Consider the following 25797-nt stretch of genomic DNA (forward strand, 5'->3'; position numbering starts at 1 on the left):
GATCTCCCACCCTCCCTGTATTTCCTTAATGCGAATGACAGGGATATGGGCCTTGTCTGGGAACAGCATTATATCCTTCACGTCAGACTCATTCCAGAAAAAAATATCTTTGTCCAGTTCAAGGTGTGTAGTGTTTGTTCTGATATGCAGAAGCTCTTTATGGTCATAAGAGACGGTAGCATCAACATTATGTACAAAATAAGTTACAAACAATGCGAAAAAACAGACAAAATAGCACAATTGGTTAGGAGCCTGTAAAAAGGCAGCCATCCCCTCTGGCGCCATTACACTGTAGTTGTGTCCATCCTGGCGTGTATGGGGTGGTGTGTTTACAGGTATGACATCAATACTAGTGGCATCATCGCGCGTGGTTCATACACATTCATAAACATAAAAACACAGGGATGTCACACTTTCAAATATACAAATTGAGTTTACATGAGGGGACGTTGCTAAATTCCTCGGACAAACATTACAACACATTCTAAAGGCCATTAATAATCTGAAGACACACTGGGGGTGGGGGTTTGTGGACACTAAAGTTAATTCTTGAGCTAAACACCATGATTACCACACGGTCTCATTACTAACAAACAGAAGAATAAAGGTGGTGAAATAAAGAACATTTTTGCATCTGAGCCCGTAGGGTCTGCGGCTCACCTCTATTTTTCAAGTGAAAGAAAAATACCATGGAAGAATAGACCAACATACAATGTGTCATGTTTCCCTCTGACAGGTCTTCAATACAGGCTATAGAGACGAACAGTGAAGGTGTCGAAATACCCATAAATCTAGCGGTCAAGCAGGGAAATTGTTCCAATTGTTTTTCAACCTTTCATTTTTTTTTTAAGGGATTTTAGAAATACTTAAAATAATGGCTGTGTTTTGTGTAGGCTAACCCTGGCATGACGTTTTGAAAACCATGTAACCATTTCGGACAATGTGACTTTAGTCAACATAATTGGTGCCATTTACTCTGATTTAAAAAATGCTAATTTCATTCAAAGAAGACATCATTCAAGACATCAAATCCCTGCAAGCTCATGCATGTCATCTCTAGCTGACACAGTTGCTGACAGATATTGAGCCAATTTAGAACTTGCCCAGGACAGTTAAGAGAATTCCCAATTTAAAAGACATTTAGCCAATTAATGAATTAACTACATTCATTGCAGCGGGAAGTAGGGGTGCTGCAGCACCCCCTGAAAAATCTGAATATATATATATATATATATACATACACACACACACACACATATCTATCTATACATATATACACACACACACACACACACACACACACACACAGTTGAAGCCGGAAGTTTACATACACCTTAGCCAACTACATTTAAACTCAGTTTTTCACAATTCCTGACATTTAATCCGAGTAAGAATTACCTGTTTTAGGTCAGCTAGGGTCACCACTTTATTTTAAGAATGTGAAATGTCAGAAAAATAGTAGAGTGATGTATTTCAGCTTATATTTCTTTCATCACATTCCCAGTGGGACAGAAGTTTACATACACTCAATTAGTATTTGGTAGCATTGCCTTTAAATTCTTTAACTTCGGTCAAACGTTTCGAGTAGCCTTCCACAAGCTTCTCACAATAAGTTGGGTGAATTTTGGCCCATTGCTCCTGACAGATGGTGTAACTGAGTCAGTAGGTCTCCTTGCTCGCACACGCTTTTTCAGTTCTGCCCACAAATGTTATTTAGTTTTGAAGTCAGGGCTTTGTGATGGCCACTCCAATACCTTGACTTTGTTGTCCTTAATTAAGCCATTTTGCCACAACTTTGGAAGTATGCTTGGGGTCATTGTCCAGTTGGCTGACCCATTTGTGACTAAGCTTCAACTTCCTGACTGATGTCTTGAGACGTTGCTTCAAAATATCCACTTAATTTTCCTTCCTCATGACACCATCTATTTTGTGAATGGCACCAGTACCTCCTGCAGCAAAGCACCCCCACAACATGATGCTCCATCCCCGTGCTTCACCGTTGGGATGGTGTTCTTCGGCTTGCAAGCTTCCCCCTTCTTCCTCCAAACATAACGATGGTCATTATGGCCAAATATTTCATTTCTGTTTCATCAGTCCAGAGGACATTTCTCCAAAAAGTACGATCTTTGTCCCCATGTGCAGTTGCAAACCGTAGTCTTGCTTTTTTATGGCTGTTTTGGAACAGTGGCTTCTTCCGTGCTGAGCGGCCTTTCAGGTTATGTCGATATAGGACTCGTTTTAATGTGGTTATAGATACTTTTGTACCCGTTTCCTCCAGCATCTTCACAAGGTGCTTTGCTTTTGATTTGCACTTTTCGCACCAAAGTACATTCATCTCTAGGAGACAGAACGTGTCTCCTTCCTGAGCGGTATGACGGCTGCGTGGTCCCATGGTGTTTATACTTGCGTACTATTGTTTGTACAGATGTACGTGGAACCTTCAGGCGTTTGGAAATTGCTCACAAAAGATGAACCAGACTTTTTTCTGAGGTCTTGGCTGATTTCTTCTGATTTTCCCATGATGTCAAGCAAAGAGGCACTGAGTTTGAAGGTAGGCCTTGAAATACATCCACAGATACACCTCCAATTGACTCAAAATGATATCAATTAGCCTATCAGAAGCTTCTAACGCCATGACATCATGTTCTGGAATTTTCCAAGCTGTTTAAAGGCACAGTCAACTTAATTTATGTTAACTTCTGACCCACTGGAATTGTGATAGACTTTTTCCCTTATAATTCACTGTGTCAGTAAACAATTGTTGGAAAAATGACTTGTGTCATGCACAAAGTAGATGTCCTAACCGACTTGCCAAAACTATAGTTCGGTAACAAGACATTTGTGGAGTGGTTGAAAAACGAGTTTTATTGACTCCAACCTAAGTGTGTGTAAACTTCTGACTTCAACTGTGTGTGTGAGTGTGTGTGTGTGTGTGTGTGTGTGTGTGTGTGTGTGTGTGTCTTACATGCATATATACACACACAATTTTTTTTTTTTAAATCACAAAAGTAGTGCACTGGGCCTTCAATAGTCCTGTATTAGCGGAACTATCTATAGCAGTCCCCAGCACCAGCATAAACATTTGTAGTTCTTTATGATAGCCACATTGTTGGGGTATATACAGGCGAATATATTGATTAAAAAGTCACCTTGTTCTTGAAATATTTACAGTTAGCAAAACATTACGCCATGGTAAGCCTACACAAAACACAGCCCTTATTTGTTATTGCTTCTAAAATTCCCTGTGTGAATTATGAATAGTGGAAAAACAGTTGGAACAATTTCCCTGTTTGACCACTAGGCTTTTTGGGTATTATGACTCATACTGCGATACTCTATTAGTCATGTAGTAGGGTAGTCTATATTCCAGTTGTGACAAGCCCCAGTCAGGTTAATCAGCAAGCCTCCACAGAAGTAATCTCTATTTTACCTGCTTTATTTATTATGGGCAACACATGTTAAAAAATAAAAATAAAATTTAAAGAGGTAAGAATCGTTCTGCCTCTGAACAAGGCAGTTAACGCAATGTTCCCCGGTAGGCCGTCATTGTAAATAAGAATTTGTTCATAACGGACTTGCCTAGTTAAAAGTTATATTTTAAAATGTAAAAAAATAAAAATGTTGACATTCTTGTGACAAGGCAAGTATCGACATGCATGTCATTAAAGGAGCACTGAGTCAAGCTGTTCTCACAAGGTTCAGTAGACACAAGAAAGCAGGATTCGGTGCAGTCTATAGGAGTGCATGGACATAGCCAGGGCACGCCCCAGCCTTTTGGGGGCCCTAAACTAGATGTGGTTGGGGGGGCACTAGTCTGGCTTGCACCTAACACTTAACTTCAGAGTCTGGAATGGCTCTTTGATATTGTCGACACAATGAGTTAATAATGAAGGGAGCTGTGCTTTTACTGGTTGGCTCTCCTCTGTCTTTCTCACTCAAACACCCACACAGAGCCCTCTTCCCTCTTCATTACAACACTTGGATTTTCTAATCCAAACAATGGAGGTCTCAACACCTGAGAAAAAGAGAATGAAAAATTCAGAAAACCAATCAAACCCCGTAGCTACATTTCTGAGGGACCAGTGTGTCACAGCTCTCCCTGCAGCTGTGAATCACGGATAGAGTCAGCCAGGCTAATGGGGGGCCCACCACCTCCCGGGCTAAACATTTTAGTGGCCCACCTCTTGGTCAGGGCCCCCTAGCAGCCGCGGGGGCCTAAGCGGACGCTTATTCACTGGACCTGCACTGGACATAGCCCTATACAGTCCCTATACTAGCCCTGCTGTGGCCAACAGGCATTAGCCAATGCCCCTCACGTTTTCAGGTCCTTCTCACAGGCATCTCAGCTCCGAAGTAGGCTACAAATGAAGACAGACACATCGGGGATGTCTTATCGAATTCCGAAGGCACATATTGAAGATGCTAGAACTGTCCACATTTCCCTTTCGTCAACCAATAAGATGAGCAGACCTAACGACTAGCATAAGCACTAGCCTATGTCTATCTACTCTCCCTATTAGTAAAAAAGTTCACCTACTCTATTGGCCAGCCTGTCCTTCTGTGCGAGAAATTAAAAATAAAAAGTTTAAACGTTTAGCATAATAATAATAAATATATACACACACACACACACACACACACACACACACACAGTGCATTCGAAAAGTATTCAGACCCTCTGACTATCACGTTATAGCCTTATTCTAAAATGTTTTTAAAAAATCTACACACAACACCCCATAATGACATAGCGAAAACAGGTTTGTAGAAATATTTGCAAATGTATGAAAACGAAAACAGAAATAGTTACATAAGTATTCAGACCCTTTGATATGAGACTCGAAATTGAGCTTAGGTGAATCCTGTTGTTTCCATTGATCATCCATGAGATGTTTCTACAACTTGGAGTCCACCTGTGGTAAATTCAATTTGATTGGACATGATTTGGAATGTGCATGTCAGAGCAAAAACCAAGCCATGAGGTCGAAGAAATTGTCCGTAGAGCTCCGAGACAGGATTGTGTCAAGGCACAGATCTGGTGAAGGGTACCAAAACATTCCTGCAGCATTGAAAGTGCCCAAGAACACAGTGGCCTCCATCATTCTTAAATGGAAGAAGTTTGGAACCACCAAGACTCTTCCTAGAGCTGGCCAACCGGCCTAACTGAGCAATCAGGGGAGAAGGGCCTCGGTCAAGGAGGTTACCAAGAACCTGATGGTGACTGACAGAGCTTCGGAGATCCTCTGTGGAGATGGGAGAACCTTCCAGAAGGACAACCATCTCTGCAGCACTCCACCTATCAGGCCTTTATTGTAGAGTGGCCAGACAGAAGCCACTCCTCAGTTACAGGCACAACAGCCCGCTTGGAGTTTGCCAAAAGGCACCTAAAGAATCTCAGACCATGAGAAACAAGATTCTCTTGGCTGATGAAACCATGATTGAACTCTTTGGCCTGAATGCCAAAAGTCACGTGCGGAGGAAACCTGGCACCATCCCTACGGTGAAGCATGGTGGCAGCATCATGCTGTGGAGATGTTTTTGAGCGGCGGGGACTGGGAGACTAGTCAGGATCGAGGCAAAGATGAATGGAGAAGAGTACAGATAGATCCTTGATGAAAACCTGCTCCAGAGTGCTCAGGACCACAGACTGGGGTGAAGGTTCACATTCCAACAAGACAACAACCCTAAGCACACAGCCAAAACAATGCAGGAGTGGCTTCGGGACAAGTCTCAATGTCCTTGAGTGGCCCAACCAGAGCCCGGACTTGAACCCGATTGAACATCTCTGGAGAGACCTGAAAATAGCGGAGCAGCGACGCTCCCCATCCAACCTGAGAGGCTCTGCAGAGAAGAATGGGAGAAACTGCCCAAATACAGGTGTACCAAGCTTGTAACGTCATAACCAAGAAGACTCAAGGCTGAAATCGCTGCCAAAGATGCTTCAACAAAATGTCGTGGAAATACTACCCAGGGACACTCAGTCAACAGTAAATTAATCATTGTTTATTATCAGCGCTCTGGAGAGGTTCCAACAAACTCAATGCACCAGTGAATGTCTGTCAGGAGCTCTCTCAGGCAGTTCTCTTACATACTGCAGACAAGTCATATTTGCATGATTAAGCTTATTCATCACTCAGAATTAACTCATTCATATGACCGGCCAATACTGGTTCATGTATGTGGCAGACCAATACCTCACGAGGCTTCTTCTCGCCAAGGTGAGACTTTGAAACTGAGATATTGTTCTCAAAACAAGGGTCTGAGCGTACTGCCAAATTGCAGATACTAAAGTGAGGTGTTCAGTCAGTCACTTGCATGAACACAGAAATTGGTTTACAGAAAAGCACAAACATATAAATGATATTCTAGATTAATGACAAATGTCTTATTTAAATATTAAATGTTATTATCAATCACCTACTGAATAACAGAATAAACATGCAAACTCAATTGAAAGTATTTCTATAAACTCATGCTTTGTATTAATCTCACACCTTTTAATCTGCCAGTACAGGCTCTATGAAATGGTACCTCCTCCCCGTTGTCCACAAAAGGACACAGGGACTGGACAACTTGACCTACAGCTACCCAAGCCTTGTCATCTTTGGCTGGCAAGATGTACACACATCCTGTGTGGTCGTTTCTCCTCAAGAACTGCATTTCAACAGCATCAGAGTCAGTCTTTATCTGTTACCAGGCCCACAAACTGTCTGTATATACACCGAGTCTACCAAACGTTTCCCTCAGCCCGGTCGTGACTTTTTCATGTGTCAAATAATTCATCCGCATGAAATGGTTGGATGGAAACCTTGTTTGTGCCTTCATTTCTCCAAAATATAGACTCTTAGCATTCATTTGACACCCATTTTGATACGCTCCTATGAACTTCACATTGGTGATCATGGGTCATACTACATGGAAATGACAGGAAAGCACTAAGTGACACAGAAAGGGAATACCTCCCATGCAGATACAGAGCAGAACCCCCTGAAAGAAAAATGTATTCATGGTTCTTTTGAATGGTGGACTCCTCAATAACAATGCTCAGTTTACTGAATGCTGCTGAAATTCCTGAAGTTATCAAAGTGGGATATCTTATACAGTTTTAAAGCTGGTATTGTTAGAGGAGTTCAGGTCAACATGGGCTTGTTCTTTACTAGAAGTCTTTATTAGCCCAGCACCTATGGTTTTAAGGATGTGCATATGACCACAAACTTCATATAGGCCTAGTACTTATCAATGTAATGGCAGGTATATGAAGAGATCTGCTGAACAGCTCATATTCTCATCCAAAGAAAGTATGGGTGGTAACTGAACTCCCAGCTGTACCAATTAGAGAAGAATCAACTAAATGTCCAGACAACTCACCATTTTCCTTATTAAGTGAATTGTACAAATGCAGCGACGTAAGAGTTCAGTATTCTTTCATGGAAAATTATAATGGTGTATAATCACCGCAGCATAATCTAGGCCCAAAAAGTCAACATATTATTAAATAAATAACATTGGAAAGGAATAAAAGAGGGCTCAGGCAATAGACACGGATTATTCTGGCTTCTAGATGCCAGCACAATTCATCTTACTCAATCTTCCCTTCTAATTTCATGTTCTGAGGGGGCAGGAGGAGAGCGCACCAAAATAGCACCATCTGATATTTCTTTCAGAAACCTTCCATTCCAACATCTAAACACATACTGGAACTCTAAGACTGAAAACATAAGGAGATGGTGGTGTCATCAAAAGCAATTGTTTAAAGTCTCAACTTTCAGGAACTCTGCAATGTGGCAAGTCAACCATTGGCTGGTAAGGTCAGTGATTCAGCTAGCCTAGTCATTTGAAGTCAATTGGTCAGGACACATGAAGCTCTTCACCCATTATAGAGTTCATTATTAGCTACCCTTTTGTCAAAACTTTTCATTGTCAACCTCCTCGCTGCAAATACACTATTAAGCATATCTAGCTAGCCTTGAACTCTCTTCAATCTGACTGAACTTTGGGCTAGACACTAGGGCTGGCTCCTTTTTACAAGCGTGTATGTTGTCTTTGGTCTCGTTTCTTTTGCTAGTTCTGTGCTGTTTACAATGACTGTAGGCTGTGTGCACCTTCCCACTTACACACACCAAGCTCCTCCCTCTGCCACTCACAACAAAGACGAGAGATCGCTTCTTCCTCTCTGACAAGTGGTTTCAACTCGATATTTGCATTTGAGCTTTGGTTCAACAGAAAATCGGTCATATGGACACCGAAAAGCATTGAGACATTATTTTAGTGTAATAGAGAAGTTAACCTTTCTAACGATACACTTTTTATGTCTCAACTCAAATTGTGGGCAGAGCAGACACTACTAAAATGGGAGAATCAATGAACATTGATTCTGGAAAATGTAGGCATAGTTTGTCAAGCGCGGCATTGCAGTACCATGCACGGCTAGCAGCATTTTAGCCAAATACGGTTATACCAGCTGTCTAGTCTGTTTCATAAATGTTCAAGAAGCATAAAAACACAATTACATAAGGAATTGGCTACTCATTCTCATTCTGTGAAATAAGTTAAGCCATTTGATTTCAACATCTGAACAAAGTGGACAGGCTGTTCAAACAGTTGGAGACAGAAGGGTGTGTTCAAAACAATTCAACTGTTCTAAATTGTTAGTTAGCAAAAAGGTTTGCTAAACATGGAAAATAAGATTAGCTGGCTACACACTAGCATGTAGGCTTAGGCTTGAGCGAGTGTATGAGACCTGTGTTAATTTTTTATAACGACTGCAACAAGAAGAAGGTAATCATTATTGGTGAATGTGCATTCTGCATGCATTCTGGTAAAATGTTTAACAAAACTGGAATTTTCAGACTTGAAAGCCAAATCAATGATAATTGCAAAAAAAAGCAGGTTAAAATATTTTTTATAAATTAAATATGGGTCTTAAGTTATTGGAGGCTTATATTATGCCTAGGTATAATTTCACAAGCCCTGAATTCATTACATTACTTCTGTCTGTCTGTAATGCAGATTTGATCCTTAATTGTACAACAACGCTTATTTAGAGAAAATATACTGTACATCTTGAATCACACAAGTTTGAAGAAGAAAATTGACATGATTTTTAGGCCATATCGCCCAGCCCTTCTAGACGTGACGAAACAAAACAAAATGTTCTAAACATGCTCACAACAGATTTAATGCTCAGCACCATAAACCAAACACACATATTGCAGTCTAATACCCCTCCACCACTCTAAAGACTTACTGCAGACTATTATATCATATTATTCACTTAGCCTGCACCATTACCTAGCATCAACCATGTGACCTGGGACTAAATATAAACACAGATTTTCCACAAGCTATTGCTGTTCCATCTGAGATTGAACTATAACATTCTTATATGTTTACCGGAAAAGCACAATTCTCGCCACAGGCCCTCCTCTCCGATTGTTAACAAAGTGTTAGCAGTGGGCCCACCTACGGTAGCAACATGAAAAATCCTCTTAACCTCCAAATACACACGCTGTGCATGATTATGGAGTCATTCAGGGTTCCAATCCAGCAGAACCAGGAGCTAGTCCTAGAGTGCATTCGGAAAATATTCAGACCCCTTTCGATATTTTCAGATTTTGTTACGTTACAGCCTTATTCTAAAATGGATTAAATAATTCTCTACATCAATCTACACACAATACCCCATAATGAAAAAACGTAAACCGGTTTTTAGAAATTGTTACAAAAAAAATTACAAATAAAAGAAATATCTTAAGTATTCAAACCCTTTTCTATGACACTCGAAACTGTGCTCGGATGCATCCTGTTTCCAATGATCCAGCTTGAGATGTTTCTACAACTTGGGAGTCCACCTGTGGCAAATTCAACTGATTGGATATGATTTGGAAAGGCACACCTGTCTATATAAAAGGTCCCACAGTTTACAGTGCATTTCAGGCCAAAAAAAACAAGCCATGAGGTTGAAGGAATTGTCCGTAGATCTCTGAGACGAGAGGCACAGATCTGGGGAAAGGTACCAAAACATTTCTGCAGCATTGAAAGTCCCCTTGAATTAAGTTGTAGAAACATCTCAATGATGATCAATGGAAACAGAATGATCCTGAGCTCAATTTCGAGTCTCCTATCAAAGGGACTGAACACTTATGGAAATAACTTACTTCAGGTTTTTTATTTGTAATAAAAATTTCAATTAATTTTAGAATAAGGCTGTAACATAACAAAATGTGGAAAAAGTCAAGGGGGCTGAATACTTTCCGAAGGCACTGTATGTAAACTCTGCAAAAAAAAATAAACGTTCTCTCACTGTCAACTGTGTTTATTTTCAGCAAACTTTACATGTGTAAATATTTGTATGTACATAAGATTCAACAACTGAGACAAACTGAACAAGTTCCACAGACATGTGACTAATAGAAATGGAATAATGTGTCCCTGAACAACACTGGGGGGGGTCAAAATCAAAAGTAACCGTCAGTATCTGGTGTGGCCACCAGCTGCATTAAGTACTGCAGTGCATCTCCTCCTCGTGGACTAAACCAGATTTGCCAGTTCTTGCTGTGAGATGTTACCCCACTCTTCCACCAAGGCACCTAGCCCTCACCCTCCGATCCAACAGGTCCCAGACGTGCTAAATGGGATAGAGATCTGGGCTCTCCGCTGGCCGTGGCAGAACACTGACATTCCTGTCTTGCAGGAAATCATGCACAGAACAAGCGGGATGGCTGATGGCATTGTCATGTCAGGATGAGCCTGCAGGAAAGGTACCACATGAGGGAGGAGGATGTCTTCCCTGTAACGAACAGCGTTGAGATTGCCTGCAATGACAACAAGCTCAGTCCGATGATACTGTGACACACCGCCCCAGACCATGACGGTCCCTCCACCTCCAAATCGATCCCGCTACAGAGTACAGGCCTCGGTGGAACGCTCATTGCTTCGACGATAAACGCGAATCCGACCATCACCCCTGGTGAGACAAAACCGTGACTGGTCAGTGAAGAGCACTTTTTGCTAGTCCTGTCTGGTTCAGCGATGGTGGGTTTGTGCCCATAGGCAACGTTGTTGCCAGCGATGTCTGGTGAGAACCTGCCTTACAACAGGCCTACAAGCCCTCAGTCCAGCCTCCCTCAGCCTATTGAGGACAGTCTGAGCACTGATGGGGGGATTGTGCATTTCTGGTGTAACTCGGGCAGTTGTTGCCATCCTGTCCTGCAGGTGTGATGTTCGGATATACAGATCCTGTGCAGGTGTTGTTACACGTGGTCTGCCACTGCGAGGACGATCAGCTCTCCGTCCTGTCTCCCTGTAGCGCTGTCATAGGCATCTTACAGTACGGACATTGCAATGTATTGCCCTGGCCACATCTGCAATCCTCATGCCTCCTTGCAGCATGCCTAAGGCATGTTCACGCAGATGAGCAGGGACCTTGGGGATCTTTCTTTTGGTGTTTTTCAGAGTCAGTAGAAAGGCCTCTTTAGTGTCCTAAGTTTTCATGACTGATCTTAATTGCCTACCTTCTGTTAGTGTCTTAACGACCGTTCCACAGGTGCATGTTCATTCATTGTACATGGTTCGTTGAACAAGCATGGGAAACCGAGTTTAAACCCTTTACAATGAAGATCTGTGAAGTTATTTGGATTTTTACAAATTATCTTTGAACGACAGGGTCCTTAAAAAGGAACTTATTTTTTTGCTGAGTTTATGCATGCATGCATGTATGTATGTGTATACGTATGCATACATACATACATACACTACCGGTCAAAAGTTTTAGAACACCTACTTATTCAAGGGTTTTTCTTTATTTTCTACATTGTAGAATAATAGTAAAGTCATCAAAACTATGAAATAACACATATGGGGTGGGATGCACCAATATGGATTAACTCGTAAATTGGGTTAAAAGGATTATCTATTTTTCTTGTTGCACCAAATTTTAAACCTAGTTTTAAATGAATCCTAGTGAAATGAAATCCTTCCTCTAATCTACATTTAGTTCACTTTAAACCTAGATTAAATTTAAGCCTGTTGCTCATGAATTAAAAATATATAAATGTAGATTGGAGATTAATTCTAAACTGAGGTGGTTTAACTGATAATATTTACTGTGGAGAGACCAAAACTAATTCCTAAGAGAATAATTAGACAAGTTGAATCATGTTGAGTTTTCTGATAGCCTACTGATAATTAGTTAATTATTTGCGTGCCCATTTTGTAAACAATTGAATTGGGGCTTATTATATGCCCAGCCTTGGTACGAATTATGATGTTAAGCAACATGCTGTAAAAGGCCTGATAACATTGTAGTGAAGTAGCATTAACATTAGTTTTAACGTGCATTATAGGCATTGATATTTACCAGTTATTTATGCTTACTAAATAATGGTGGGTCAAGTTGTCGGTCATCGTCATAGGGGTTATAGAGAGGAGCAAACTGCTGGGAAATCTCGCATCTATTCTGGGTGATAGGATCAATTCCCTTGGACGGAGGCCCCCCTCCGGCTCCGGTCAGAAATAGCCCATGCTTCTCCTCTGCTGCATTGTTTTTGGCTTTCGCTTGTCATTTTTTTCCAGCACTGTTTAATCTGATTTGAGTCCCTCCTCTCTTTAAAATCTGTGTTGATCTATTACATTTGTTGCATAAAATGTCTCAGGTGTCGATCTTCTTTTTGACGGTCGTGTTGTCCGTCTTTTTATCCTCCAGTATGTTACAAAATACTTCCATCAGCCCAGAAATCTGAACTGCTTTGACGTGCCATAATCAGGCGGCTAGCGGACAAATAATGGCTAAAAAACGTTAAGTAATGACAATAATAAATAACATTGTATGCTAGCTAGCTTGGTTTAGAAACTAGCTAGCTACAGTAGCTAATGTTAGCTAAAAAATGAGTTATTTCTAGTACTGGCAATTAACAGATTTTATTTCAAATCAGCCAACCCATGACAACCTTTCACAATGGAGATGCAGTAGTTCTAACGTTACATTGTAATTATCTTATCAACGAACAGCAATTTGTGGCCTCATTTGTCAAGTAGGCTAGTTACTTCGTTTCAACTCATGAAATACCTCATATTGGTGTAACAGGTCACCTAGTTTAGCTCAAATCTGTTATTATTTTACGCATGAAATCACATAGAAACCAACATTAAAAAAGTTAAACAAATCTAAATTTGAGATTCTTCAAATAGACGCCCTTTGCCTTGATGACAGCTTTGCACACTATTAGCATTCTCTCAACCAGCTTCATGAGGTAGTCACCTGGAATGCATTTCAATTAACAGGTGTGCCTTCTTAAAAAGTTCATTTGTGGAATTTCTTTCCTTCTTAATGCATTTGAGCCAATCAACTATGTTGTGACAGGGTAGGCGTGGAATACAGAAGAAAGCCCTATTTGGTAAAAGACCAAGTCCATATTATAGCAAGAACAGCTCAAATAAGCAAAGAGAAATGTCAGTCCATCATTACCTTAAGATATGAAGGTCAGTCAATATGGAACATTTCAAGAATTTTAAAAGTTTCTTCAAGTGCAGTCGCAAAAACCATCAAGCGCTATGATGAACCTGGCACTCATGAGGACTGCTACAGGAATGGAAGACCCAGTTACCTCTGCTGCAGAGGACAAGTTCAAGTTCATTAGAGTTCAAGTAATAGACATCTCAACTAGAGGTTGACCGATTAATCGGAATGGCCGAGTTTTCATAACAATCGGAAATCGGTATTTTTGGACACCGATTTGGCCGATAAAAAAAAAAATTTACACCTTTATTTAATCTTTATTTAACTAGGCAAGTCAGTTAAGAACACATTCTTATTTTCAATGACGGCCTAGGAACGGTGGGTTAATTGCCTCGTTCAGGGGCAGAAAGACAGACTTTTACCTTGTCAGCTCGGGGGATTCAATCTTGCAACCTTACAGTTAACTAGTCCAACGCTCTAACCACCTGCCTCTCATTGCACTCCACGAGGAGACTGCCTGTTACGCGAATGCAGTAAGCCAAGGTAAGTTGCTAGCTAGCATTAAACTTGTAAAAAACAATCCATCATAATCACTAGTAAACTACACATGGTTGATGATATTAGTTTATCTAGCGTGTCCTGCGCTGCATATAATCGATGCGGTGCGTATTGTTGCTCCAATGTGTACCTAACCATAAACATCAATGCCCTTCTTAAAATCAATATACAGAAGTATATGTTTAAACCTGCATAATTAGCTAAAAGAAATCCAGGTTAGCAGGCAATATTAACCAGGTGAAAATTGTGTCACTTCTCGTGTTCATTGCAAGCAGAGTAAGTGTATATGCAACAGTTTGGGCTGCCTAATTTGCCAGAATTTTACGTAATTATGACATAACATCGAAGGTTGTGCAATGTAACAGGAATATTTAGTCTTATGGATGCCACCCGGAACGGTTCCGTATTTCACTGAAAGAATAAACGTCTTGTTTTCGAGGTGATTGTTTCCCGATTCGGCCATATTAATGACCTAAGCCTCGTATTTCTGTGTGTTATCATGTTATAACTAAGTCTATGATTTGATAGAGCAGTCTGACTGAGCGATGGTAGGCAGCAGCAGGCTCGTAAGCATTCATTCAAACAGCACTTTCGTGCGTTTGCCAGAAGCGGTTTATGACTTCAAGCCTATCAACTCCTGAGATTAGGCTGGTGTAACCGATGTGAAATGGCTAGCCAGTTAGCGGGGTGAGCGCTAATAGCGTTTCAAACATCACTCGCTCTGAAACTTGGAGTGGTTGTTCGGGCCTCGGCCTTTGTGGAGTGATTGGTAACGCTGCTTCGAGGGTGGCTGTTGTCTTTGTGTTCCTGGTTCTTGCCCAGGTAGGAGCGAGGAGAGGGACGGAAGCTATACTGTTACACTGGCAATACTAAAGTGCCTATAAGAACATCCAATAGTCAAAGGTTAATGAAATACAAATGGTATAGAGGGAAATAGTCCTATAATTTCTATAATAACTACAACCTAAAACTTCTTACCTGGGAATATTGAAGACTCATGTTAAAAAGGAACCACCAGCTTTCCTATGTTCTCATGTTCTGAGCAAGGAACTTAAGTGTTAGCTTTCTTACATGGCACATATTGCACTTTTACTTTCTTCTCCAAAACTTTGTTTTTGCATTATTTAAACCAAATTGAACGTTTCTTTATTTATTCGAGGCTAAATTGATTATATTAAGTTAAAATAAGTGTTCATTCAGTATGGTTGCAATTGTCATTATTACAAATAAATAGGCCGATTAATCGGTATTGGCTTTCTTTGGTCCTCCAATAATCGGTATCAGCGTTGAAAAATCATAAATCGGTCGACCTCTAATCTCAACATCAACTGTTCAGAGGACACTGCGTGAATCAGGCCTTCATGGTCCATTGCTGTAAAGAACCCACTACTAAAAGGACACCAATAAGAAGAAGACACTTGCTTGGGCCAAGAAACACAAGCAATGGACATTAGATCGGTGGAAATTTGTCCTTTGGTCTGGAGTCCAAATTGGAGATTTCTGGTTCCAACCACCGTCTTTGTGAGACACGGTGTGGTTTAACGGATCATCTCTAGATGTGTATTTCCCACCGTAAAGCATGGAGGAGTTGATGTTATGGTGTGGTGGTGCTTTGCTGGTAACACTGATTTATTTATTTAATTCAAGGCACACTTAACCAGCATGGCTACCACAGCATTCTGCAGTGATACGCCATCCCTTCTGGTTTGCACTTAGTGGGACTATCATTTTTCAGCTGGACAATGACCCAACACACCTCCAGGCTGTGTAAGAGCTATTTGACCAAGAAGGAGAGTGATGGATTGCTGCATCAGATGACCTGGCCTCCACAATCACGACCTCAATCAAATTGAGATGGTTTGGGATGAGTTGGACCGCAGAGCGAAGGAAAAGCAGCCATCAAGTGCTCAGCATGTGGGAACTCCTTCAAGACTGTTGGAAAAGCATTCCATGTGAAGCTGGTTGAGAGAATGCCAAGAGTGTGCAAAGCTTTCATCAAGGCAAAGGGTGGCTACTTTGAAGAATCTAAAATCTAAAATATATTTGGATTTGTTTAACACTTCTTTAGGCAACCATTCTTCTTGCTCATTGTGGACTGACCGGCACCGGACGTCCGTGGACATTGATATTTGGTCAGTCCGCAGACGCACAGACACCTGGACCACAGATGTCTGGACAGGCCTTAATTTGGCCGGATCATCTGAACCAATCATATGTTTCACATGTTTGGACAGTACAGTAGAGCACAGTAAAGACAATGTATGATAGTTCAGATCAGTACATTGCGGTACAGTAGATCCCAGTTGAGTACAGTAAAGAACAGTTAGAACACGCTAGAGTATAGTTCAGTACAGTACACAGCTCATACTAGAGTTGAGTACACTATAAATGGGGGGGTTGATACAGTTAGAAGTCAGAGTATTATCTTGACGATATCATATTGTATCATTTTGACAATATCTCAATATTATTCATTAGTTGGCCTTCACCTAAACCAAAATACCAGTATTTTCCCTTCTTTTCAAATTAGGTAGGCAATATGTTTTCAGCACTTATTTCCATGACTGATCAAAATTAATTTTCTCATGGCTCTCTCTTGCTCCTCTGCAGCAGACATATGGTGAGCAATATGTTTCGACCCTCGAATCACAATACATATAGAAATGTGAGAATTGCAATACAGATCGTATCGGCACCTAAGTATTTTGATAATATCATATTGTGAGGTCCCTGACAATTCCCAGTCCTACTACTGTACTCTTTTATGTCCAAACTTGTGAAACAGACATCTATGATTGGTTCAGATTTGGTCCGGTACAACCAAATTTGGTCTTGTTTGGTTGTGGAGCTCATTAAAATAATAGCCAGTGTGTAGAAGAATACCCAAATATGCAAAGGAGGATATAACATATTTCTACCTTTTGTACCTATTTAGGATATATTACCATGAAGAGAATGACATTCATATCCATAATTTTTGCATTTCTGTGTAGTACAGATCAGCGACCCATGATGAAATTGTTACCGCAATTCTGTTACAGAGAGTAAATCCACTTCACTTACAATAACGAAAAGAAGAAAAAAAATCTAACTCAAGGTGTCACGTCATAGCTGACATCCCATTCTTTCAGCAGACATATTTAATCCTAATTCGGAGCAGATTTTTAACACAGTTTTGGAAGCGTGGTCACAAATTGAGAGATTTTACCAAAATCCTGTTACCAAACTTCGCACCTGCAAAGTTCCTCCAACAAATGTGTCTTTGTAAAAAAGAAATCTGCGTAAATTGTTTAATGTAGTCCTTGTGCATAGAGTTGTATGGTTTGTTAAACTTTGAAATCAATGGTTGTTTGGCATACATTTCAAGTGACAAATCTGAGTCTCAGCGCAATTCCATTACTGTGGAATTGCCCATATAATTATTTTTTAAAGTATACACTAACCCTACAATAGGCCTAGTTATAACAAACATGTAGTCAATCAAATGTCTTTCAACAACATCTACAGCAGGCCTGGGCAATTATTTTCCATGGCGGGCCACATTAGTATATATTCTAGCCATCGCGGGCCAGAATCATATTACAGGATTCTACATAATGTGTATGACTGTGTTGGCAGATCTATCTACTGTAAATCACATCCAGATATGCTACCTATTTAACTTTTTTTTTTTTACATTCACAGAAATTAACCTCATCCATGTTCTCCTTTTGATTGGTATTTTCATTATTAAACATGCAATGATCTACACGGAGGGAAAAGTACACTGCATTCAGCACAAGAAAGAGAGCTCAACATTACATTTAAACTACTCAATCAGTGTGAGGAGTGAAGCCTCTGATGGGCATTGACTAGAGCAGTGAAGTCAGGTATAGTTTCTGATGTCGCTATGCGCAGGACTGCTGAGAGGTGAGTCAGTAAGAGATTATCTGTGCCTTGACTTGTTATATTTCATCACTGAAAATGTCTGTTCACATACAAAGTTTGACCCAAACATCGGAGCATGACTCCTAATCTTTGTTCTGTTCATCGAGAGATGCATGAAACCTTGTCAGTGACATTGTTTTGAATAGTTCTCCAATCACTGCATCAGACTGAAGATGGATAAGCTCAAGTTGCAGGTCAGTGGGAGCGTTATCCACATTGAAGGTGAAAGGAGAGGAAACCAACAGCGTGTCATTTTCTAACACTTTGAAATTCTCAAAATGAACACACAGAAGCGATGTATACTTCTCCCACTGGTCATCTGATAGGGAACAGACTAGTAGTGTCAGAAGGTGTGTGGGATATTTGGCTTCTACTTGGCGGGTCAGGAGGAGTAATTTTCTCGTGGCTTTGACAAGGCTGTACATCTGATATGCAAAAAGGCCCTTCCCTTGTAGTTTGGAATTCAGTTCATTCATGAGGCCAAGATGTCCACGGTGAAGGCAAAAATCAGCCAACCATTCTTTCTTGCTGTTGAGGGGAATCCACATATTTTCCTTTCACTTGTAAAAACCCACCAATCTCCGACTCCAGGTCACACACCCTTTTAAGCACATTTCCGAAACTCAGCCATCTCTCGTTTGTGTAGATGGGGAGATCTACATGACCCAACTCTGTCTCTTCAAAAGGTGAGACAAACTGCCTGTGGTTTAAAGATTTTGCTCTTATGAAGTTCACCACTTTAGTGACTGTATCCACAACATGGCTCATTTTCAGAACACCTTTACAGAACACCTCCTGATCAATAATGCAATGCAGGAAAACATTCCTATCTATGTTCAGCTCAGCTACTTGATCTTGCATCCTTTGCAAAAGGCCAACGTTTCTTCCTGTCAAGTTTGGGCACCCATCAGTGGTCACACTGGATAAACTTGTCAAAACTCAGTCCCAGCTTGCCACACTCTTATTAACCTCCTCCAATAAATATATCCCTGTGGTTGTGGTCTGACTGCATTGAAGCAAGCTCCTCTGTAATTTCAAAGTCTGGGGTTATGCCTCGTAAGAATATCAACAACTGTGCCAAGTCAAGTGCATCACTGCTCTCATCCAGGGCCAAGGAGAAATCCTTTACCTTGTCTTTCACCTGTTGTTCCATATTCTCTGTGATGTCCTCAACACGCCGTGTCATTGTTCATCTTGACAGGGAAACATTTTCAAACAGCTCTTTCTTGTTTCTTGAGTCAATTAAGTATTCATTCATGAATTAGCGAATGGTTTGCTATGTTCAGCAATTTTATTGGACAGTACATAGCTACCTCTTGCAATTCCATGATTTGCTGAATGCAGTTTTGTGAAAAGTTCTTGCTGCTTTTGCAACTGAGAAAGCAACTATTTCGATGCACTTTCCCTCTGCTCAGAAGACATATTCCTATATTTCTCTGCATGCTTCGTCTGGAAGTGTCAGGACAAGTTGTAGTCTTTCAAGACAGCGATGCTCAATAAAGAAATATTTTGATGTCCACTCTTGCTGGAACACCCTACATTGATGGTCTACTTTCCTTTTCTTGTGTAGACTAGGCCCGGGCCGGATTCAGCACCAAGGACAGCAATCGGAATTCTTGCGATTTGACAGTTAGGTCCAACAGATGAAAGTGTAAGATGCTATTATTTTACAAAATGATCAAGGAAAAACAATAACTGGATGTCCCTGAACATACTTCCTACAGTCACCGACACCTTTCATTCAATGGGAATCGTACATAGGCCTACTGAGTCCAAACTTTTCACAGAAGCTGCATGGACAAAAATAGTGTCCAATAAAGAAAAAAAAAGAGGAATGTCTTGACAGTTTTGCTGATTTTCCTATTTTAATAAAACAATACCAATTAGGCTACCGTGCGCCTCCGCTGGTAAAAATCGATGCCATAACCAATTACGTTACTGCTAAGACAAGCTTTTGGTGTGTCTTAAATATCACCAGTAGCGCTGCTTGAAATTGGCACACATTAAGTACACACCTCAAATATTTCCACCCCTCAGCACAAGCGAGCTGATCTAAGGCAGGTAAATTACCAATCCTGTCACCAGGGTTGGAAAAAAGCAGAGCGCTGGATTTTATAAGTCTAAATTTCGAAAGAGTGCGCGTTTGACACCAGTACCGCCTTAACATCAGCTGATCCCCTAATGTTAGATTCTGCCAAATAGGTCACAAAACACCATAACTTGTGATCTCAACACAAAGCCTGTATTTGTTTCATGTGTGTCATTTTTTTTAAACAACACGAACAACTTACAGTCAAAGAGTCCATCCAAATGCCCAAATTCAACGTCTGGAGTCTGGAAAAACATTTAACGTTTCAATGTCACTGCACACAACTGCACGCCCACTAAAAACATGCCCAGTGTTTACTAGCTGAATGTACATTATGGCTCACATTAAAAGTATGTTCTAAAAACAATAGCCTAGTATCCATAAGTCACCCATAACTCAGCAGTCATGACAGGCAGTCTAATAATAGCCAGAGTGAAAAAACCCTTAGAGGGAGAGAGGCTCTTAAAAATGTTGACAACACTGAAAGTGATACAAGGTGTTTGGAGATGTAGCGCTCATATAAAAAGGTCAGTATTAACACAGTAATTATACCAGTAGATTTTTTTTTAAATACAGCTCTTATTCCTAACTGGGCTTACTTTGCAATTCTGTTCCAACCCATCCAATTGTCATTGCACTGCTTACGCTGTACTTAGGGTTAGGGCGAGGGTCCGTGGTACTCCATAGTTATTGCAATTTACTTAAAGGAAATACACAGTAATAAGAACATGGTAATGTAAAAAGTGTTAACAAAGATTATATTGAATGCTGAAGTTGTAGGAGCAGCCGAAGCAAAGACGATAACAAGTCGTTTGCCAAATATGCCTCTATGATCATCAAATGGTGGTGAAAATGATGAACCAGCAGCTATTTGAAGGGAACTAGGATAGAAACCGGTTTATTGAACACAGCATGAGAAACTTCAACAAAACTCGAATTCAAATAATCTACAGTCTACTCCAACAACATGTCGGTTTCACTTTGTACATCTTCACTATGATTTGCCTACAGGCTATACCTGTCAAGAAAAGGATTCCAAATCCTTCTCACTGGACCCATACAGAATAGCAGATACAGTGCCTTCAGAAAGTGTTCATAGCCCTTGACATATTCCACATTGTGTGGTGTTACAGCCGGAATTCAAAATGGAAGAAATATAAAAATGAACAACAAATGTAAAACGCAACAATTTCATATAATGAAATCAGTCAATATAAATAAATGCATTAGGCTATAATCTATGGATTTCACATGACTGAGAATACAGCTATGCATCCGTTGGTCAGATTCCTTCAAAAAATTATAATAAAGTAGGGGCGTGGCTCAGAAAACCAGTCAGTATCTGGTGTGACAATTTCACTCATGCAGCACAACACATCTCCCTCGCATAGAGTTGATCAGGCTGTTGATTGTGGCCTGTGGAATGTTGTCCCACTCCTCTTCAAAGGCTGTGCAAAGTTGCTGGATATAGGCTTGAACTGGAACATGCTGTCGTACACATTGATCCAGAGCATCCCAAACATGTTCAACGGGTGACATGTCTGGCGAGTATGCAGGCCATGGAAGAACTGGGACAGTATCAGCTTCCAAATATTTTACAGATCCTTGCGACATGGGGCCATGCGTTATGTTGAAACAGGAGGTGATGGCGGCGCATGAATGGCACGTCAATGGGCCTCAGGATCTCATCACAGTATCTCTGTGCATTCAAATTGTCATTGATAAAGTGCACTTGTGTTCATTGTCCATAGCTTATGCCTGCCCATACCATAACCCCACCATGGGGCACTCTGTTCAACGTTGACATCAGCAAACCGCACACCCACACAAAGCCATATGCCCGGTACAGTTGAAACCGGGATTCATCCGTGAAGAGCACACTTATCTGACATGCCAGCGGCCATCGAAGGTGAACATTTGCCCACTGAAGTCGGTTACGACACCGAACTGCAGTCAAGTCAAGACCCTGGTGAGAATGGCAAGCAAGCAGATGAAATTCCCTGAGACAATTTCTACAAACTGTCATAAACTATTTGGTTCTGCAAACCCACTGTTTCATCAGCTGGGTGGCTGGTCTCAAATGGGTGGCTGGTCTCAAACGATTCTGCAGGTGAAGAACCCTGATGTGGAGGTCCTGGGTTGGCGCAGTTACACGTGGTCTGCGGTTGTATTCTCGATGTTGGAGGTGGCTTATGGTAGAGAAATTAACATTAAATTCTTTGGCAACAGCTCTGTTGGACATTCCTGCATACTCCCTCAAAACATGAGACTTCTGTGGCATTGTGTTTGTTGTGTGACAAAACTGCACATTTGTGCACCTGTGTAATGATCATTCTGTTTATTTAGCTTCTTGATATGCCACACCTGTCAGATGGATTAACTTGGCAAAGACGAAATGCTCACTAACAGGGATGTAAACAAATTTATGCACAAAATTTGAGAGAAAACACATTTTTGCAAATGTATTGAAAATGAAACACAGAAATGTCATTTACATAAGTATTCACAGCCCTGAGTCAATATGTTAGAATCTCCTTTGGCAGCAATTACAGCTGTGAATCTTTCTGGGTAAGTCCAAGAGCTTTGCACACCTGGATTGTACAATATTTTCACTTTATTCATTTTTTTAATTCTTCAAGCTCTGTCAAGTTGGTTGTTGATCATTGCTAGACAGCCATTTTCAAGTATTTTAATTCAAAACTCAGGAACATTCCCTCAGGAACATTCAATGTCTTCTTGGTAACTTACTCCAGTGTATATTTTTCCTTGTGTTTTAGGTTATTAGCCTGCTGAAAGGTGATTTTTGTCTCCCAGTGTCTGTTGGAAAGCAGACTGAACAAGTATAAACTAGTCCTATGAAGTGGTACTCTGCGATGTGTTGGATTTGCCTCAAACATAACGCTATGTATTCAAGTTAATTTCTTTGCCACATTTTTTGTAAACAGGATGCATATGTTGGAATATTTTTATTGTGGAGTAACTATAATGTTGTTGATCTATTTTCAGGTCACTCCTATCACAGACATTAAACTCTATTTCAAGGTCACTATTGGCCTAATGGTGAAATCCGGTTTCCTTCTTCGCCGGCAACCGAGTTAGGAAGGATGCCTGTATCTTTGTAGTGACTGGGTGTATTGATACACCATCCAAAGTGTAATTAATAACAACTTCACCATGCTAAAAGGGATATTCAATGCTTTAATTATTTTTACACATCTACCAATAGGTGCCCTTTTTGCAAGGTAATGGAAAAACTCCCTGGTCTTTGTGGTTAAACCTGTGTTTTAAAATCACTGCTCGACTGAAGAACCTTATAGATACATTATATGTGTGGGCTACAGAGATGAGGTAGTCATTAAAAAACGAATGTTAGATACTATATTATTGCACACTTATGTGATTTGTTAAGCACAATTTTACTCCTGAAGGTATTTAGGTTTGTCTTAACAAAGGGGTTGAATAGTTATTGACCCAAGACATCTCAGCTTTTCATTTAATTAATTTGTGAACACTTCTAAAAACTTAATTATTTGACATTATGGGTTATTGTTTAGACCAGTGACACACAATTTAATACATTTTTAATTCAGGCTGCAACAATTTGGAAAAAGTAAATGGGTGTGAATACTTTCTGAAGGCAATGTATATGTTGCCCATCTGAATGCATGAGAAAAATGTATTATCTATGGATAAACATTTACAACAACAAAAAATAAACCTATATCTGTATTAAAAATATATATATATATATATATATTTTTTTTTTACAAAATAGTGGACTTCTATGAGAATTTAAAGCCCCTAGGTGAAAGTCAAAACAGGCACGCTAAATCTCCGCCTCCACTCCTTAGCTATGTCACAATAATGTTTTCAAGTAGTCTAGGCCATGATGGTAGACTACTTCTACCATTTTACAGCAAGCTGCAAGACAGAATGAACAAATCGTGGTTTCCCCAAATCACTGTTACTGCAATGATAGAGGCTACAAACATGATCAATCTTGATGGCTTAAAGAGGCCCACGCTGTGGTTGTGCTCATACGTGAAGTAAGGTAGGTTACTTACGACGCTATAATAAAGACTACCTGACATATCGAGGGCCCAGGGAAAACAAATTGAAAGCGGCTTTGTTGAATACATTGTAACCAACAAATGAGGACAACATTCACATTAGTTACAAAGAAATAGTGCAGCAGACACCATGTTTCAAGCTGTCGCAGGCGCAGCAACTCACATCTTCAAAGAGCGATCCAACGTTGGCTGTCACGAGCAGTATTCCCGAGCCTGCTGTCACCTTCCCCGCCATAACTCTTTCAGAATCAAAAGTGTACCGGACTTTGACTGTTTTAGAATTTAAAGTAACACAAGTCGTTAAAGGTTTAAGGAGGCTGATTCGGTTAAAATACAGAGGAAAATACTGCAGCCAGGTTTGTGACCGCTCTGCTCGCTCATACTAGCAAGGCTCGTGCATCTAGTTGCTTGCTGAAGGTCTGCTGATGTTTTGCCTACTTTTTCACATTAACAGCCATCGTAAAAGTTTTCGTTTTAATCCATAGCGACTGCTGGCCTCTGGTTCATTTCAACGTGGAGTGTTTTTCCCTGGCTTTTGCAGTGAAAAAGTCTCACTCGTAAGCCGCGACTCAGTCAGGACCATTGCCTTGATTGTTTAGAGAGGATAGGCTAGAGTCCTTCACTGTCCTGACGTCACCAAGCGAATGGAAAGATGGAGCTTTTTTAAAAGGGCAACGCACCACTAGACACGCCGAGCAAGAGATTGCCTTTCAGAGCGCTTGCATAGGCCACTTGACTTGTTGTTGCTCAATAAAAACAATTCACCTAAAATTGGAAGAATATAACTGTCCTACCTAAACAATTTAATGCCCTATGTATGAAGCTTCTGTCATGACAATCATAACAAAGACAACATAGACATGTTATTACTGACCTGCTGTAGTGACACAGAAACTACATGATAGAAAACTCTGCTGGTAAGCTAATTAGCAAGATGAAAGCACTATAGTCAACACCTTGCCTAAAAACGGGGTTGTTAGAAATTGCAAGCAATTGGTGTTGCAGCTGCAGTGTGCTTGATTCAGTGTAGGAGATATGAATGGCCTACATACATTTTTATTGCAGATTACACTATCTTTAATGTTCCTTTCTAAACCAGTAGTTATTGTTGACCTGATAATAGATACACTGTTTGTTTTCCAATTTACATATATGCCTAGATAGCATTGAGTAGCGTATATAGGCTACCATCATTTCTACATCTACAAGCTGGGAAATAGAAACGTTTACCTCTTTAAGAGACCAGTGCCTCCCATGCCATTTCATTGTATGAATTTGGTGGGGCCCACCTGACTTTTTTTCTTTTCTTCAAAAGTTATCAAAGTGGTTAGAGGCCTTTATCTCTAATCGTCATTCAGTTTTAAGATGGTTTCTCAATGCTTATTCAAAATTTACCTAAAAGACAACAAGTTTGTGAAGGCCTTGCAACCTTCATCTTACTAAATGGCCCATGACATAAAAGTGATTTGCTGTAGTCCAATAAGACTTTCCTGTTACACGCCATTACCTCCCCTAATGGTCTGGAGGAACAAGTGAGGTCACAAATTGGCCTCTTCGCTCAAATAGTTCTCGGCTGGCAAGAGGTTAGATACATGAGAACATACAAGAACCAATCAGGGAGGGTCATATTTTGTGAGGAGATGACAAGATGGTGGAGGCATGATCCAAAGGGGAGGGGAGATAAGCAAACGGGGACA

The 25797-nt window shown here is 40.5% G+C and overlaps 1 protein-coding gene across 3 annotated transcripts in view; it reads right to left on the minus strand.

Moving 5' to 3' along the window:
• The window catches only part of LOC112253060 (inositol polyphosphate-5-phosphatase A-like), a 185894-nt gene extending 161167 nt beyond the window's left edge, over positions 1-24727 (minus strand). Inside the window, exon 1 of one of the 3 annotated variants that reach the window (XM_024424939.2) lies at positions 24264-24726. In XM_024424939.2, coding sequence (XP_024280707.2) covers positions 24264-24335 — 72 coding nt within the window. In that variant the 5' untranslated portion in view covers positions 24336-24726. Of the gene's footprint in view, positions 1-24263 lie in introns of all 3 variants that reach the window. The other 2 variants (XM_042323055.1, XM_042323059.1) reach the window with 2 other exon arrangements.
• Positions 24728-25797: the final 1070 nt, after the last annotated feature.

This window comes from Oncorhynchus tshawytscha, linkage group LG01 (genome assembly GCF_018296145.1).
Source record: "Oncorhynchus tshawytscha isolate Ot180627B linkage group LG01, Otsh_v2.0, whole genome shotgun sequence".
Classification (NCBI taxonomy): domain Eukaryota; kingdom Metazoa; phylum Chordata; class Actinopteri; order Salmoniformes; family Salmonidae; genus Oncorhynchus; species Oncorhynchus tshawytscha.